Here is a 19,475-nt window from a genome sequence, read left to right on the forward strand (position 1 = left end):
GTGGAGGTACCAATATTTTTCCTTGACTCCCCTTACATAGCTCCTGGGCTTGGGATGAAGGAGAAACACCACCAGGTCATGGCTCAAATGGAGGACGGCTTTGGTGACAACGCCAGTTCTGGGAATTTCTGCCCAGTACAACCCGCTGGCCCCTCCATTAGGTTGCAGATGGCTTCTCTCTTCATTGCATAGGTCATCAGGGCAAGCACCATCAACCCGGACAAGGATCTACCTGAATTAAAAATAACCCTTCCTTTCCAGCCAATCCAGAAGCTCTGCAAATCCAGAACACTGATCAAAAAGTACTTTGGCTCACCCGCCTTTCCAGCCTCTGCTGAAAAAATGACATGTTATTATCTCTACTGCAGACTTTAAAACCAAACAAATCAGTAGCCCCATTTTGGGGAGGGAGCCTTGGATTCAAATACTTTCCTTCCCCAATCCCAGCCACTTTTCTGACTCGCTTCACAAGCACGATTCTTCAAATAGCCATGTCTGAGCAACAGAGCAAGCAGAAATGCGTGATGAGGGCAGAAAAGCAGCAAGCAGGCGCTGCCACTGAAGCCTCCTTATTGAACCATGGCCTCTCTTTCTTCTGTCCTTGCTGCATCTAAGAAGCTCTGCTTTCTCCTTTCTCCTGAAGGATAAAGAGCTTCAGGATGGTATATCCACCAATCCATTGCACAGCTGATAAGCCAAGCCCAGAAACATCCTAAAACCAGATATTTCCCTAGTGATTTCTCATTCTCAACAGAACCAAATCCAGGCACTGCAAAAGAAGTTCTCAGCTCAGCAAAGCTGGTGCCTGGCTTTAAGATCACACAGTGTAATGGCATGTGGACTCACATTTCCTTACTCCACTTGAGGAAAGACCACATCTCAACCTCTTCTCACACCTGGGGACACAACAACTACACGAACACCATAATTACTGTGTTTCCAGCAGGTTTACCGTTGTTGTTCCTCTCCTTGAAACCGTATTACAACTTCATAAAATACTTTACCTTATAAAGTCTTCTTCCTCCTCTCTCTTGGGTCTCAGTTGCTTGGGCTGAGCCATGTTGCTCCAGTTGGGCAGAGATTTCAGGAGCCTGCTAATATCGTCATCTTTAGCCCAGGATGCGCTGATCACCAGCTTTTCATCCGACTGTACGATGCTCCTATGGGGAAAGTAGCAACAACCACACTAGTGCGAAGCAAATTGTACTGTTTCACGCAATCCTGCACATATTCATTAAAATCCCTATCACAAACAAATGTGCATTAAGGAAGGGGTCCAAAGAGGAATTCGACAAAGAGCTCAAGCACAGCAACATGGGTGGACAGGGTATAAAATTCTCTCAAACTCACAACTATTGATGCACTTTGATAGAGTCCTCCCAAGGAAAAAAGGCCATGTTCTCTCCACCCTTGAAATCATTCAACTCGCGATCATTTACACAACCGGAGGAGGTCATTCTGTACTACAACAGGGAGAAGGTAGTTTCTCCACGGCTCATTTGTTCTCTACAATCTCAATCGAGCTTGCCAGCCACTGCTGATTGCGTTGTGACTGCAACGTGGAAACCTGCCCAGGAAGACCTGGGTGGAAGCCACCAGCTCACCGCACACCAGCTGGTCCAGCGTGGGGACCAGGTCTGAAGCAATGAAAGGAAATGAAGAGCTCCGGATCTTCTCTCCAGCCATCCAAAACATTTAATAATACAGATTTCAGCTGAATCGTGTGTATGTGTGAAATTGAATCAAAGATCACAGCATATTCCAATTATGAAGACATTCCCTGTTTAATATTTTTGGCAGTGTAACTAATCTGAAATCCTCACTGGCAATTGCAGGAGACAAACGGGATGCTGTATTTGCAGGACTCAATTAGCTGCCTATTTTTTGTGTCGGAATTGCTCAGGAACAACCATCAGCAAAGGCCTTGTCAATGTTTGCTGCTTCGCTGGCACACCGGTGAGTAGGGAGAAGAGAGTCATAGAATCACAGAATCATGAAGGTTGGAAAAGACCTCTAGGATCATCAAGTCCAACCGCCAACCCAACACCCCCAGGCCTCCTAAACCATGGCCCCAAGTGCCACGTCTGCATGGTTTTTGAACATCCCCAGGGACGGTGACTCCCCCACCTCTCTGGGCAGCCTGTGTCAGGGCCTGACCCCTCTGGCAGGGAAGGCATTTTCCCTCATCTCCAACCTAAACCTCCCCTGACGCAGCTTGAGGCCGTTTCCTCTCGTTCTATCTCACTTGGGTTGATGAGTAGACCGCAAGGATCTGGGAGGTGTTTTTCCACCTCTTAGAAAAGGCAAGTGGAAGTTAGGGCTGCTGGTGTTTCCATCTAGATTCTACTGCCGATTTCTTTCTTTGGTGAGCATGTGGGAGGCTCTTCTAAAACGTCCTTGCATGGTGACCAGTTTGGACTGCTTCTCCAGTCCGTGAAGCAGGTGTCACCCATCCACATCACTCAAAGCAAATGCATGGTGGTGACCTCTCCAATGGGCAGCAGTGGGATCTCTTCTGCCCTCTGCAATAGGAACACAGCAAAACCACTGAACAACCAGCACAAGTGGGACTTGAGGAAGGAAGTATCTGAAGGACAATGCTCCTATGGAGAGGCTTAGCTGCAGGTTAACAACAGAACGGAGATCTCCCTCATCTGCTAAGAGACTGGTCGCCTTCTACTATCCAAAAATACAGAAAGGGCTCTGAGACCTGTGTTTGCCCCTCAAACACCCACCACCCCTTGCTCACAAGGCTACAAGACACCTAGAAGTAATGCCTGTTTGCTGTGTCCTACAATGAAAGGGGCTGAAGAAGTGTAAATGCCAGAGAGATCTTTTTGTGTCACTGTCCCCCAGAAGAAATGGCTTCTCCAACACGGATAGAAACTTTGTGCATCAAAAAGATGCAAAGATTCAACACTGGATCTGTCAACCAAGAGCTGGAGTGGCTGGGTGCTGCAGTATGGATGTATCTTTGCTGGCTCAGCCCGTGTCAGCTCAGTGTGGACTTTGGAGAGCCATTTCGAATAGACTAGAATAGACTGTTTTTCAGTTGGAAGGGACCTACAACAAACTTCTAGTCCAACCGCCTGACCACTTCGGGGCTGACCAAAAGTTAAAGCATGTTGTTGAGGGCATTGTCCAAATGTCTCTCGAACACTGCCAGGCTTGGGGCATCGACTGCCTCTCTAGGAAGCCTGTTCCAGTGTTTGACCACCCTCCCGGTAAAGAAATGCTTCCTAAAGTCTGGTCTAAACCTCCCAATTTACTTGTCCGCACACTTCTGGATCCAGGTCAGGATGTTGCATGGGGCAAACGTGCTCGGAGCTGTTGCTGGCATTCAGGCGGTGATTTTGGGAAGGGTCATGCAAGATCACGATAAAGACCCTGCACATTTCTAAAGGGTTTATGTGGATTAACTGGTCTCATTTGAAATTTCCTGACAGGTATGTTTTGGTCAATAAACAGAAATAAAAGTAACAATACACTGAGTATCTGTGTTTTGAAAAGGAAAACAGTGAAAAAGGCATTGAGATAGAAGCCAATGCTGATCTGCCTTGAAACAGAGCAGATTACTTCTTTTCGCACCAGCACAGAGCAACCTATCACTCCTTTCACCTACCACCAAGAAAACAACCTCTGCTCAGTAAGTACACACGATTTGTGAAAATGAATTTGTCACATGCACTTACACATAAATTTTCCTTCTCTTTAAATTTCATGTTCAATCTGCCACAGACAAAAGAATGAATTTTGTTTCCAGCCACAGAAGACCTCGGTGTCAAAATTTCAATTTGGCCTTCTGCTGCTGTTAGGAACTTGGTGTTTTACCACTTATGAAAAAAGGTCTCTTTTTTTTCACCCACTGAAAACCGAGGTGGGGGGAAGAAAAAAAAGCTCCACCAGAATCTCTGACATCTGAGATGGAAAAACTGAATTTGATGCTATCTGGCCATTTCTCTGCCAAGGCAAGACAACTGTTCCATTGAATATATTAGCCAGTACTTTGTCCTCTCCAGATTCAAATGACTAAAGTAATAGTCTCCTTCCCTTGGGAGTCTATTTCACAGTTGAACAAATCTAACTCTTGGACAAGAAAAAAAAAACCCTGATACTGTGCTCTTGTTTTATTTTACTCAATTTCATCCCATTATTCCCCATTATTTCCCCTTACAGCAGCCTCAGCACTCACCACTTTCACTATTTACTCTCTTCAATTATTTACAGCGTTATCATAGGCCTTCGGATGTCTACGAATGCAAGTCATCTTTGGGAGTCTTCCGATGGAGTTGTACAGAGGACAGAGCTACCTTTCTCTTTTATGACCCTTATTATCTGCTGTCCTGAAAAATCCTATTGCTTTTTTATTGGGGGAGGAGAGAGGGGAGGCTGTTTCGCTGCTATAGTAAGTTGCAAACTGAGCTTGGTGTCCTTGCTCTTCTAGGGTCACCGTTTTCCGAGAGCCTAACCCACATGATTCCTGCTTCTATCACTTTCAGGCCATGTGGCACTCATGGATCCATGAGCCACTGGAGCCTCCAGCCAAATTCTCCAATGAAATCAATAGGGAGCTTCAAATTAGTTGACACTGGGACATTGCCACCACTACGTGGGTCCCTTGGAATTATGTCCCCAGTCTTTCCCATGACTGCAACACTTCCTAATTGTTATTGACAGGTTGGCTTTACTCCAAACTCCCCTCATCAAGGAAGACGCTAAATAGGGTGGTACATACCCCCATCTCTGTTAGACGCCCACCTCCCCCGTCAGTTAAAAACTCCCTTCCCCCCACCTTTTCTTTCTAGCATCTCAGCCAGTTTTCAACCTCTGTAAGTGCTTATCAATGTCAATGTAGATTCAGGTCCTTGAGTAAATTATCACAAGACAGGGCAACATGTTTTAGTACAGGTCAGACCATTTTCCTTTCAGACACCCCCCTTCTCCCAAACTCCTGTGTAGTTAGTTATTCCTGCTGCTTTATTAGGGTTACTTGCTACCACCAGTGCCATAATCAACTAATTAATTCACAGCTCAATGGGCCAGGGAAAACGCCATCTGTTTGCACCCAGCTCCCAGGAGCGGGCAGGGAATAGGTGTAACACACCGGTGATGGCACATGAGCGAGGGGGGTTCATCCCTCCACAGCTCAGTGGGTTTTACCCAGAAAACATCTGCTGGTGGTAATGGTCCCAGATTTGCACCACTGCTGGGAGCAGAGTGATGGGGAACATCCCCGGACACAGCTGGGCGGCCATGGCTTTTCTTTAGGAAAACAGCTGGGGGCCACAAGGGCTAATTGGGCTTCATTGTCTTGTGCCACACGTATTTTGGAATATTTTTTTTTCTCTTCCCAGAGCCGAGATGGTGTTTCCATGCCAAGCACTGCTGAGAGTTTAAAAGCAGCATGCTCAGCATGTGCCAGGTACCTAACAGTCTGAGGGAGACAGACCCCTGGCCCCAAAGAGTCAGAAAGACAACTTAAAACCCAATAAGTTAATGCAAGAAGGGGAAGGTGCCAATAAGAAGTAGTAAACGGAGTGGCAAGAGCATTTCCTGGGGACTCGAGAAAACCTGTCTGACTGCAGATCCCACACCTTGGATGAATTAACCTGCTTCTCATTTCCTTATCAATAAAAAGGGGCTTACTTTTATTTTGCTTGTCTAGAAAGCAGGAAATGTGATTTTTTTCTTTCCCCTCCATCATTTGGAGAGATTTAGGCCTAGTTTTAACCCACCTAAATTTACAGATTCAGCTGAGACAGTTCTTCCAAGAGGCTGGTCACTGTAAGCTGCCTTCACTGCTGATGGAGAGAGCTGGGCACTTCCAGAGAGTGTAGGCACGTTTTAATTAAGGCGAATCACTCTTTGGACACATCCAGCTCTTTTTACAGACTAAAGAGAGTCATTTGGGTGATGGTGCCTTTACTCAGACACTTCAGATAGGTTGAAAACGTGCAAAAGGATGGTTGTTCAAGGGAGAGAGGATGTAGATATATAAGAAGGAGGTGGACACACAGGATAGAGCTTAAACTCAGACAACAAAATAAGAATGTACAACTTCAGCATGAATATAACTAAACATGGGGCCAATTCCTGTAGGAAGACATGGAAAGAGATTCATTTTAGTGCTCAAGACGGCAAAGCTTGACTGAGAAGGGTGTTGGCAAGAGACTAAAAAGAGAGACTCATGTTAAGGGTAGCTACCCTGAACTGCTCAGGTTTTCCCCTGTCCCTGAGATTCCTTCTATGGCCTATCAATATTTCCCAAAGCCTCATAAGAATGGTTAATGGTTGAACTATGCAAGCTTAACTCATGAGTAGAGCTGCTTTCATAGGAAATTGCTGAAGAAGAGGCTAGACGTGGGCTGGACAAGACTTAAGAAGAGCAGTGCCAACACAGCAGGAGGTTTTGTGGCTGTGTCTCCTGTTTTTGTTTGTATTTCAATCCCCAACCCCTCATAAACTAGTCAGAAAACACAACTAGCAGTTTGTGTCAAACCGAAATTGCCCTTCTTACAAACATGTAATTTGCAGAAGACATCTCACCTAGATCAGGTTTAATACGCTTCCAAAATTCGTCATCAATTAAAACAAGAAAATCCAGAGCTGCTACTTATATAAATGTCCAATCCATTCATATCCAGCCCCGTTAGGGTTTTTTTTTTTTGTGTTCACTAGAAAATCAGAGCAAGATGGAAATCAAACGTAAAAAAATCTCAGCTGTGCATTTCTTAGCACTGACGTCCTGACAGAGCTATCTGTTCTGCAAAGGACTCCGAATAAAACAGTCTTGCTTTGAGGAGCCTGTATTTGAATACATTTCATCCACGTTCACTCATATTCCCCTTCAAGAAACACATGCACATGGGGAATGAACAAATGCCATGTGCAAATCTTGCATAAACCATCTCTCTGGCTTCCCAAATTCTCGCTATCTTGACATCTCAAGAACAGACACACAGTTCCTTGCTTCGATAGCTTCGCCTGATCGTATTAATACACAGCTCTAGGGAGTTTATTCTGGTTTTAAGCAGCTATAAATGATCCTTCCTCCGCTAACTTTATCAACAGGAGGATTTATCCATCTCAAACCCCCAAGGAAAACCCTGGTCCAAAGGGCAAGGCTGTGCGGAGCCGTACCGACGCGAGATCCCTGCAGAGGGCATAACGTCCCTGCGGATCGAACTGCTCACCCCGGGAAAGCCGGGTAGCTGCTATATTCCTCTGCAGCATTTGAAATGTATATAGATTTCTATTTCAGTCAGTCATTTGCTAGCAGCAAAACTAGAACGTTTCCTGTTTTTCCTCCTGCTGTAATCAGGATATTGCCAAATTAGGGATGTCCTAATTACTCCTCAGCAGGTGCCAAATCCAGGAATGGTATCAGCAAAGGAAGGAAGGAAGGACCTTTAAGTTCAAGCCAAAGAAATTACATCTATTGTCTGGCTCAAGTCAGTGGAGTTTCATATAAAATATGAGCATTTTGGACCACAGCACACGCACAGCTAAAGATTTACATGAGCTCTCGGACAAAGTTTAGCCCACATACATGCTCACTGCTATTGTTGGCGGTATTAATAACAATAATGAGCCCGTACGCAACCGCTCACCAGATGAAGCTTCTCCTGAATGAAACCAGGCAATAGGAAATAATTTCTTAATGCTCTTGGTCAGAAAACACAAGGGGCTTTTTCAGCTTCCCCCGCTATTGCCAGCCTCAATTAGCCATTAAAGGAGATTATGTATAGCAGCTATTATGGCCCGCGTTGCCGCAGCATCTTTAGTGTCTTTCAATGCCATTATTTATCCCCGCAGCGCGGGGCACGCTTCTGGCCCCCCTCTCCAGGGAGGGCCATTTTACCCATGGGCAACTGGGATGTACAGAGAATAAGTTACTTATCGACGGTTACCCGGGAAATCTACGATAAAGCAAGTACCCGAAGGACTTAAACCCCGCGTCCCGGCAGGATAACCCCGTGCCCGGTGGGACCACGCGGTGTTCAGCTTCCGCGCTGTGGCTGGGGAAGCAGATCACAGATCACCCGAAAACACTGATAAACAAAGACAGCTCAGGACAGAGCACTGGATGCCCCCTTGAAAGAATAAATTTATGGAAAGGTTTTGGGGAAGTTTTACAAATGCCAGTGTGTGTGTACTTAGACAGTATGTTACGGTTACTAATTCCTACATTGCCGCGAGATCTGAATACACAGATGTCAATATAATTAATTAAAATATATCTGAATCTCTTGGGAACACTCAAATAGAAGGATCTCACTTGCTTTACAAGCAAGCAACAGCTGTCTACAGGGATTTATGTTAAAGATGATGCCTTATACTCTCCATCTCTAACCTGAGGTCGCCTTTTGTCTGATTAAGAGAAAAGCCGTGTGGTTTCTAAGCTCCGCTACCATTGTCACCCACGTTTAAGGAGCCTAAACCACAGTGCGATGTGTACAAAGTCACTGGGAAACCGTGACTCTTCCTATATCAATGATCACTATTTCAGATTTTTTCCCCCACCTGGAAGAATCCTTCACCATCCCAGCAAGGATGATTTCTAGAAGTAACTCCTTCCCACTCATGCCAAAATAGCAAGAGCCCAAGAGCAGTATCTCCAGCACCCTTTGGCTTCCACGCCTGCCCGTACCTGTAGGCGAGGGTGCAGGTGTCCTTGTACTCCTGGAGTTTCACACACACCATGTTGAGGAACTGATCTGAATAAGCGCTCAAGTCGTGCATCAGATTCATCAGGTCTTGAACAGTCTTCTCCACAATTACCGTGCTCTGGAAAAGGAAGAGAAGCACAAGTGTGAAGAGCGGTTCAGCGTGAATCTTGATTTCAGCTTTCTCATGTTTTGCTAATTAGCATCACAGATGCAACTGTGCAGCTGATGCTCCCCAACGCCGTGCAGATGCTGGAGCAGCCCGTGCCACCGAGGGACGTAAACCAGAACGAATGAGGGAAAAGCAGAAACCGTGCAAGAGATGGAAAAGCGCAGCTCAGGGGTTGGAATATCAGGTCTGAAAGAGTGGCTGAGGACCAGCGGAGCGCACCGGGTCTTTCCTTCACTAGATGAAACCTAAAATGCAAAAGTGTGATTTTTAGAGGAACCAGGTACCCATAGCTTCGCTGAGCTCTGCTTGCCATTGCAAAGCCCGAGCGTTTCAACCTGACCAATAATTCTGGACTCACAGATCGCAGACTCTCCTGAAGACCAGGGATTTCACCCACCGCTCCCATTCATACAAACTGCATGGCACGAGCTTTCTGCCAGCGGCTGAGGTTTAAGCAGCACCATGCAACCCTTCTGCGACCCCAAGCAGTGTATTATTACAATCACAGGAACAACAGGGCAAATCTGCAAACTGAAAACGCTGCTCCACGTCCTACAGGTGAGCAACTCTGCACAGCCTGCAGAAGGAGGTACCGTAAGACCTGAAAAAGTCTGAGCTTTAGAGAGTCCCGTATGAATTTTGGAATTTCTGAGGCACCCCAAGGTGACTTGCTGCAGTTTGCATTTATAACATTGCCCACTGCATTTAATTTGGTCGCTACAAACAAGACAGAAGGAAGTTTATCAAAGTCCCAGATTGATATAAATCGAATTAATATCAGGCTCGGTAGAGTGAAGGGTTATTCCTGAGCTATGCACAAAGGCAAAGAAGGAAACTGAAGCATTTGGGAGCCCTGGTTCATTTGAGAAATTCTAGACTCAAATTACATGGGGGGACCCCAGGGACTTCGAGAAAGCTGCATCAGGGCTGAATTTAGCCCTTTCTCTGTGTTAATCAGGACGTGAAGGGGAGTTAGTGACTCAGTTGTTGGCAGAGCAAAATCTCATCAAACCCCAAATCATCCTCTCTGCCACATCCCCACAAGCCCAACTTCCGCCTCTCTATTGATTTCCAGATTAAAGCACGGCAGCACCGCTCTGATCCATAATCCTGCTCCTCCAGAGCAACCCCGGAGTGACAGGAATTGATTCTGCTCCGCTACCTGTCCCCGGTTTGGTAAAAACGCATCTGCAAACCTCATCCTCATTCAGAGCACACGTGACCCCTTAGCATGTGGGGGTTTCAGTGAAGAATTAGTCACCGCCTGTGCTGTTCCTGATGCATCCTTAGCTCGCAACTGTACTTAGAGGAAAAAAGAAAACTTCTCTTTGGTTGCTCTTGTATCTTATTACGCTTGCTCTTAAGCAAATCACAGGAATTAACTGCTCTTTCATATTGTAATTAGCAACAATTTGGGATTATTTTGTCCAAACAAAAATGTAGTCTGGCATAGCTGCCTCTGAGATGCTCTTGTTTACACTGCTTCTCCTGTTAATACAAGTATCTGTGTTTTAATAAATATTCAATCCCACCCTGGGCTTGATGCACACGGAGGAGAACAACCCACCCTAAAGGCCTTGCGACCCGGAGCCATCGCAAGCAAATGAAGCAGACAACTGTGCAGAGTCTGCAGCAGCCACCGATGCTGTTTTCATACCGACGGGCTCCGAGGTGCGAGCACGGCTCATTAGCTGCACAATTCAGGTGTCGCCCAGGCTCTTCCCTATCCCTGCTCGGCTTCTGGCAGGGATAAGGATCCACCCAAATGCCACTAAAATGGGAGAGCGATCTTGCACCTTTCCCTTGAGAGTAAACTCAAAATCGTGTATGTTGCACTGATAAACGTGGAGGGACAATTAGTAATTTGGGGAAATTAGACCCATTAGACCCACTGGGATAAAGGTAGGGCATAATCACACCTTCTTTGCATTTGGGCTGGTGAAGGAGCTGCTGTCCTTCAACCTTCAAGCACCAACAACCACAGTCAGTGCAAGGGGGTCAAGCAGCAGTGCTTCACTTTGCGCCTAGATGGCTTAGAGGTGCTCCATGGCCAGCGTTTGTCTGTCAGCAGAGGAAAAAGCGACTCCCCAACCTGCTGATGTGAGCCACGAGAACATCTCGGACTGCACAAATGGAAAAGTTGCTGGGCAGCTTCAGTCCAAATCCAAGTCTCCTGATCCTTAAGGGTGAGGCATTAAAGTTAGCATGTATAGATAGGGAAGAAAAAAATAAAATCCTTCCTAACTCATGTAGCAAGATGGAAGACGAAAACAATCCCTCTCCTCTTTGCAAGGATAATCATACTTTTCATTTTCCACTGGTATTTCACTGAGAGGTTGGTGGGATTTTCAGCAGACCCGTGATCTCTCTTACCTTACCAGGGGAAGGATCTGTCCTTCTGGGCGTCCTTGTGTGACAGCAAACTTCATGGCCTGGACACGCTACCCCACGAAGAGGACTCAAACCTGGTCTTGATCTGCCCCATTTGTATTTCTTTACATAACTCAACATTTGAGTAAACAACTTAAAAACCCAAAGATTTTATGTTAAAAGGAGAGGTATTGCTGGTTCCTACGTAGTTTCTCCCACGTACTTTCTCCTTTTTACAACAACATTAAAATCACAGCTAAGCTCCTGCCAATATCTTGAATTTAGAATAAGATCTTTTGATTTAAAGAAATACAAAGCTGCTTGCATGATTTAAAAAAATAAAAGAATGAAAAAAGGCGATTACCATATGAAAGAACACAGCCCCAGATACGAAATGGCTATTTCCCTGTAACATTTTAACCTTTTCCAAAGCAATCCTGACACATCTGCATGTGTCTCTGGGGATGCCGTGTATGAGGATGCATCAGGCCGCGTTAATACCGCTGGATTCGTTAGCCGGGCCAGTGCAGCATCTTCTGAAACTCCGTGCGAGAAAATGAAAGGCAGCGCACGTATTATCAGAGTTACAATCCAGTTGCCTCTAACCCATCTGGATTCATTAACAGCAAATGGATATGATCAAAGCATAATTTTATGGCAAGACACTTCAATGAAGTCTTTTAAAAAAACCGACACTAACAAGGAAACTCATCCGCAGAACAATATTCATCTCCTCGCACCTGAAAACACTGCGTGGTGCTGAATCCTAACATCACGCCGAGGGTATGATTCATTACTCCTACAGCACATCGGGGTGAAGGTTTTAAAAGAGTCTTAAGGCTACTAAAAATAACAAGAAGTTCCTTCTTACGACCTCCTGTCCATTAGCTACTTTCGAGGTAACAGGATAAAGCAGAGCAGCACCACTCGTTATTAACACCGTGGGTTTTATCTTTAATGTATTTTGCAAACATTTATCATCACTCCTTGATGTGCTCCTTATTCTCAGTCGTGCTGAAGCTTCAGACAACATAAAGCAGCTCCAGGGCAGGCACACTTTATGGTCGATCGTAGGGCTTCCACCAGCCCAGACGGGGAATAAGCAGACCCAGCGGTATTATCCCACTAATCCGCTTGTGATTATTGTCTTGTGTGACCCCACCTAAGTTTTTAAAATGACTCAACTCCTCTAAAGCAAGAGGGCACTTGATGTAAAACAATGCAGCTGGAGGGAAGTTTTCAAGGGTCCCTTAAAATGCAGTTTCAGTACAATAATGCTGGTTTCTCAACGACTCCCCAACGTGCAGAAGTTGTTCAAAACAACAAGTCAAGCCTACACAAACCTTCCGATCCATCACTCTGTTTTCTCTAACCTTGTGGCGAGGAGCACTTAATGGAACAATCTCCACCCTGAATATCTTTTTTTTGCAGAAATCACAGCTTGTCCCACGCCCGTTCCCTTGGTTCCTTCTTCTCGGGGGAAGAAAGTAAAGATGGGAATGTACCTGTGCAGGGATGTCTTCACCATGCGATGGGCTCTTGAAAACACAGCACATGGAGGAAGAGACCTTGGCACTGGAAAGGTTGTCGATTATTAGTATATTGTTGCCCATCACTTAAAAATCTCCTCAAGATGCCTTGGCAGAGGAAGGCACCAGATGAGTGCAGGATGTGGTTGCCTTAAAGGCAAAAATAAAGCCTAATTTAATTTTTAAGCTGGAGTAAAGCTGACACCCCATGATTTAAGGAGCACTATATGGAGCACAGCTGTAATTAAAGGCAGGACAGGAGAGATGACAGGTTTCCAAACCTCTTCAAGCTCAGTGCTGACACACAGCTCCGCGTTTGGGATGGTTTCCACAGGACACTGGCAGTTACGTCTCACACTGACTCCTTGACGTGCAACATTCATTCATACGTTTTCTTGTTGTTTTGGTTTTTTTTTCCTTTTTCTTTTTTTTAATTACAGCTTCTCAGCTGCCCCCAAAACCATTAAATTAGCAGCATCTTCCTTTCCAAAGCATTATTCATCCTCCTTTCCCAGCAGCGAGGAGGTGTATTCAGCAGAGGGCTCCAAAGACCCATGCTGGGGGTACTACTCTTCAAGGAAAAGCCACAAATCCATAAATCACCTTGTCAGAGGAGGAAGCCTTCGCCTGCCCCAGCAGGAACGCACCATACATACAGATTTGTTCTGCTCGATGCAGCCTCACCTGTCGTGGGCGCCGTGTGCTGTGCCATCACCCATTACAGTGACGAACTTCCCGATGAATTGCTCCGGCTCCTCCCGTGGAGGTGGGGTGCAGAGTTGGTGGCTGCACTTGGAAACTGGGTAGTTGTGGTTTAGGAGACTGTGGAGCATCTCCTTTCCTGCTGGGAAGGCTGGCGTTGCTTTCTTGTAGTACCTGTGGGTATTAGGTTGATTCCTCACTCTGAGATGAGCCGCAGAAATTAACTTGTGGAGGTTTCTGGAAGGTTGGGGTAGATGCAACAAAGCTGATGGGTATGCAGAGAAAGCGGCTCCGGGTCTGTCTGAATGCCGGCAAAGCATGGGGTGATCTCCCGGCACCTCGCTGTTGGGCTCAAGCATCTCACGAGGCCATAAGCCAGGGTCCTGGTGGGATGCTCTGGCTCAGGAGCTCCAGTGCAGCCCCGGTGCCATCCCTGCCCCACGACGTGCGATGGAGAAAGCCACACACCAGGATAGTCCCCCTCTTTAACCAAGACCCCAGGGGAACCGCATCCATTGGGCTGGGTGCCCAACGCAAGTGTTCAAATAACAGAGAAGGTTGAGGCCAAATGCTTCCACCAGTCCCAGGGCACCTGGGATGTTGTTAGATTTTTTTTCTGTCTTTCTGCTCAGTGGCTCCATGTCATCTGCTTCATCCGCTTCCAGGTGGAAGCTGCTTGGCCTGAGGCTGATCAGCGTTCCCCTCGGCACAGCAATGCCCGCGGGAGTGCAAAGGGGATGGAAACTTTGGAAACGCAGCTCACCATTGCTGCACTTGCGTATCATACCAACATAAATGCCACCAGCTGCAATTAAGTGTTTCCAGCACATAATGGGGTTGTGGAGAGAGAGGACTGAGCTCGGTGTGCTCTTAGCTATTGGCCTGGCAGGCATAAATCTGCATAAAAATGTGCAATTTCCCAAATACCATATAGGATGCAGGGTTTAGGATCTAGAATCCAGGGTTAATTTTATTACGACATTATCCAGTACTTAAAGGACAGCTACAAAGATAACAGAGGCTCTCTTGTTCTGCCCAGAGAGGTGGTAGAGTCACCATCCCTGGAGGTACTTAAAAGACTCATAGACGCGGCACTTCAGGGCATGGTTTAGGAGGCCTGGGAGTGTTGGGTTGACGGTTGGACTTGATGATCCAAGAGGTCTTTTCCAACCTTAATGATTCTATGATTTGATGATTCTTCACAAGAAGCCACATGGAGAAGACAAAGGTCAATGGGTACAAGTTGCACCAGGTTTCATCTTGATGTAAGAAAAAGATTTTTTACAGTGGGAACAGCCAGTCACTGGCACAACCTTCCCAGGGATGTGGTAGAGTCCCCTTTGCTGGAGGGCTTCAAGATGTGACTGGAGAGGGTGATGGATAATCTCATCTCAGCTCCCTTTCCCACAAGAGGTTGGATGAGATTATCAGTTCAGGTCCCTTCCAACCTGGGTTCACAGAATCCCAGAATCCCAGGTTGGAAGGGACCTCAGGGATCATCTAGTCCAACCTTTCTGGGAAGAGCACAGTCTAGACAAGATGGCCCAGCACCCTGTCCAGATGACTCTTGAAGGTGTCCAACATGGCCGAGCCAACCCTTCCCCTGGGGAGATTATTCCAATGGTGACTGTCCTCACTGTGAAAAATTTCCCTCTGGTGTCCAATCGGAATCTCCCCAAGAGCAACTTGTGTCCATCCCCCCTTGTCCTCTCCATGGGACTCCGTGTAAAAAGGGAGTCTCCATCTTCTTTGTAGCCACCCCTTAAGTACTGGTACATGGGGATGAGATCCCCTCTGAGCCTCCTTTTCTCAAGGCTGAACAAACCCAGCTCTCCCAGCCTGTCCTCGTATGGCAGCTTCCCAGTCCTCTGATCATCCTGGTGGCCCTTCTCTGGACCCCTTCCAGCCTGTCCACATCCTTTTTGTACAGCGGGGACCAGAACTGCACACAGCGCTCCAGGTGTGGCCTGACAAGCACTGAGTAGAGCGGGATAATGACTGCTTTATCTCTGCTGGTGATGCCCTTTTTGATGCAGCCCAGCATCCCGTTGGCCTTCTTGGCCGCAGCAGCCACTGTTCGCTCATGTTGAGCTTCCTGCCCACCAGGACCCCCAGGTCCCTTCCCACAGAGCTGCTCTCCAGCCAGGTGGATCCCAGTCTGTGCTGCACTCCCAGATTATGTTTTCCCAGGTGCAGGACCTTACACTTCTCCTTGTTGAACTTCATAAGGTTCTTGTTGGCCCACTCTTCCAGATCTCCCTGCAGAGCAGCTCTCCCTTCTGGAGTGTCTACTTCCCCACTCAGCTTGGTGTCATCAGCAAACTTCGTCAGGCTACACTTGATGCCATTATCCAGATCACTTATAAAGATGTTGAATAACATTGGGCCCAATATCGATCCCTGGGGGACCCCACTTGTGACAGGTTGCCAGTTTGAAGAAGAGCTATTTACCACCACCCTTTGGGTGCGGCCCGTCAGCCAGTTCCCCACCCACTGCACAGACCACTTGTCTAGGCCATAACACATCAATTTCTCCAGGAGGAGACTGTGGGGACCATATCAAAGGCCTTGGAGAAGGTTGTTCTATTCTATGATTCTATGATTCATTAATATTATGATTAATTTTTCTAGAACATTTAGAGACTAACGGCGTTTCAGCAGCTGCGGGAGCTTCGCCAAAATCACACCCAAGGCAATCAGCTCTAAAATAGAAACTCATCCTGCCTGAGCTGCCTCCCCAGCCCATGCCCCCAGCTGCCATCCTGCCTCCCGCTGCGCTCTGACCCACAATGCCCCGCAGCATTAGGCTGCCAGTTGCAATTTGGTTATTCTGCTGTCAATTAATAATGGTTTGTTACTCGGCAGGCGGGTGAAACGGAGCTCTGCGGCTATCTCCCAGCATGTGCCTTGCTTTAGCCACGCTCTGCTTTACCAGTTGAGCTGCTTAAATACCTGGACAGGCTCTTGTGAGCTGATAAACATCAAGCGCCGTCAGCACCTTGAAGGGCAATGGGAGATGGAGATGAAAAACACAAATGTATTTATTCCCTTTGCCCAAATTCCAGCAGTTTAACAAATATCTTGCGAGGCCACTGAAATAACTATTCTCTCATCTCATTAGATGACATTAATTGTTAGCAGAGCAGAGTTAGAGATGGAAATCATTCAAAACTGAAAACCAGGAGCTGGGGACCCAGTGTTCCCTGAATATTGCTATAAGCTCGCTGCTTAAGCCTACTTGGTGTCTGAAAAACAGCCAACATAAACCCTGTGGCCGGGGGAGCGGCCAGGGGCCGGGCAGGAGAGCTGGGTCCATCATCGCCATGCAGAGTCAACCTGCACCCCTATTTCAGTAGACCAGTACTGTGGTTACCCCCACTAAAGTAGAAAAAAAACCCAACCCTGAACCACCTAATTTTTCTTTTTTTAGCTAACAGAGGAAAGAGGATAGTCTAAATCACCTGTTTTACTGATTAGTGGTTATTTCACACTGAGCGATAAGGGGGCTTTTCAATTTTTTTTCTTCTGTGGTATATCCAGGGTTTACAAAGGGCTGGAGTTTTTAGTATGTATCAATTCAAATACGTGTTTAAATGCAAAAACTCTTTTTACGGTCTCAAAATCTGATAGCTTGCTTTTCTCGTACAGCGTATTTCTCAGCAAAATTCATTATTCCCGTATCAGTTCTGCAGAATCCTGCCCGTTACTATGGTTATAGTACATCCTACTACAACTCTGCTGCTCAAATGCTCCTAACTCTGAGGGATTTTTTTCTTTTTTAAACTAAAACTCTGCCTGTTTCACTGCAGGTGAGCTTTTTCTTCTTATGGGCTTTATTCAGAGAGGTCCTGAGCGCCTTCACCCCCACAGATGTGAGCAGGCACCCAGGATATGCTGTGTTTCTCTCTCACCTTTAAATGTGATGCTGCAGCAGCTAAATGAGTGCACAAACAAGGTCCTGGATAGCTCTTATTTACCTGGCACTGTGTGATCCAGAGAACACTTGCTCCAGTGAACTAGAATATTGGTGAAGACCAAAATGTATATATATTTTTTTTAAATGGAGAACATGTACCATAAAATCTGCTGATTATTGTATTACCTTTGACCATGCAGAACCGTTTTCTTCCTCTAAACGTGACATTCATTATTTAGGATCTCACAGAGTCCATGATTTGACCACACGAGCCTTTATTATACACAAAGCTGGCATTAACTGCAGCCAAACCTGCGCAATTCGTCACAACTGTTTAAAGCACAAAAAGAGGACTGTGCCGTGAGTATTTTCAAACTACGCTCGGTGATGATTTAAAAAAAAACACAGGGAAATGATTCTCATCGGCTCTGCAATTTGAACAAAAGGCTGCGCAGTCGAAAAGCACACGTGCCTTTTCTGCAATACGTGAGGCCAAATCCCACAGGCGGAGAAGGCTGGAGAGGAGGCACAAGGACTGCAGGTATTGCTGGAGGGCATTTTTCATCATATTATTCATCCAAGTTTGAGATATAGGCTTTTGCTCCAGATTGCGCTTCACAGCAAGGAGGCGTTTTCTTGGAAAGATTTCCCCAAATTTCTGATTAAAACAAGTCCCTTCTTACGGCATCACAGGTCAGAATGGGCCGACATCTACCTTCAAGCTTCCTCACGCCATGTAGGACATGGACTTAACACCCGGCTTGCAATTCAGCTCTTCTTCACTACCCTTAGTGACTGCTGTAGCCTGATGCTCACTCACATATGAGGCCACAGCTCACTTGCCCCACCAGAAACCAGTTTTGCCACCGTCAAGACAGAGCGACGTGACTAGATAACTACGTATGAAAAGCTTTTTCCAGTGAGAAATGCTCCTGCTCAGCTGCCTGCTCTGCATAGCCCAGATGAACTAGACTTGATAGTTATCATGACACGTCTATTCAGACATTTGCATAGAAAAAGGAAAAAAAAAACCCTTTACTTTTTGACCTCCTGAACGCCTGTGACATCAGAATATTTTTCAAGCTCCTTATTTATTTTATTAAAGCCTTCTAAGCCAGCCGTAACGAGATCCGGCGGGTGGGAGCTGCAAGCTGGATCATACGAGAGCAGAAAGAAGATACGTGTTTGTTAACAGTGAGGGTAATTAACCGCGCGAACAGCTTGCGACTGCGTGGGCTGGCTTCTCCATCTCTGCAAGGCTCTAACTCAAGCGCGGGTGATTTTCTGAAAGATAAGCTACATTCAAACTGGAGTTACGGGCTTGACGCAGAAATAACTGGGTGAACTTCTATGGCTGATTATACTGGAGGTCAGACGCATTTATTCTGATTTTGAGCTCACATACAACCCGTGGCAAAAGATGCCCAAGGTATGCTTAAAAACAACTAGCAAAACAAACCCACCTTGCCATCCCAGAACCTCTGACACAGAAATACCTATAAGCAGTGGCATCTTCTCCTCCAGAACTAGCGATGCAAATCTGTCCCCCCAAAAAGACGCCATAACTATTCAAGTCTCCCCAGTTCCCCACAAAATGGGAATTGTCAGCACATCAGCTCTTAGCCAGTGCCCAGCCGCGTGCCCAAAAACGGGATTGGATTCAGCGGGTCCATCCTGCCAGAGACGGACCGTCAGCAGAAGCCACCGAGCATCCCCTGCCAAGGTGGTTCGCACCTCCCAAAACACGCTGCTGTAAATCACAGCCAGGAGACTAGAAGTACCTGCTTGAGGAGATGCCTTTCAATAGTCTCCAAACAAGCACGCGTCCCCGATTCCAAGCAGGCTGCTAACTCAGCACTGGTTCAAGCTTAAAAAGCAGGACATGGAAAAGTTAACACTTGGATAAGGATTTTCCTCCATTTAGTCCCTTTGCACATGTGCAGTGCAGGAGAGGAGCAGGGGAGGAAAAATTAGGTTGCACACAGGGGAAAGTTCGTGACAGTCCAATCTTCCAGCCTTCACATTACTCTCCCATCAGAGGCACTGGCACTTGAGATGTTTAAATCTGCACTGAATGATACAGTAGTAACTGCATAATAAGGAATACTGCTGCCTTGGCA

General features: G+C 46.4%; 1 protein-coding gene across 1 annotated transcript in view; it reads right to left on the reverse strand.

Annotated features, from left to right (window-relative positions):
* Window positions 1-19,475, reverse strand: part of EXOC4 (exocyst complex component 4) — a 420,816-nt gene that overhangs the window by 71,739 nt on the left and 329,602 nt on the right. The window contains exons 12-13 of the mRNA XM_064442315.1: window positions 8,651-8,787; window positions 1,005-1,160 (exon numbers count right to left, since the gene is read on the reverse strand). Of these exons, the coding sequence (XP_064298385.1) occupies window positions 1,005-1,160; window positions 8,651-8,787 (293 nt within the window). The remainder of the gene's footprint in view (window positions 1-1,004; window positions 1,161-8,650; window positions 8,788-19,475) is intronic.

The sequence above is a fragment of the Phalacrocorax carbo genome, chromosome 1 (genome assembly GCF_963921805.1).
Source record: "Phalacrocorax carbo chromosome 1, bPhaCar2.1, whole genome shotgun sequence".
Taxonomy (NCBI): Eukaryota; Metazoa; Chordata; class Aves; order Suliformes; family Phalacrocoracidae; genus Phalacrocorax; species Phalacrocorax carbo.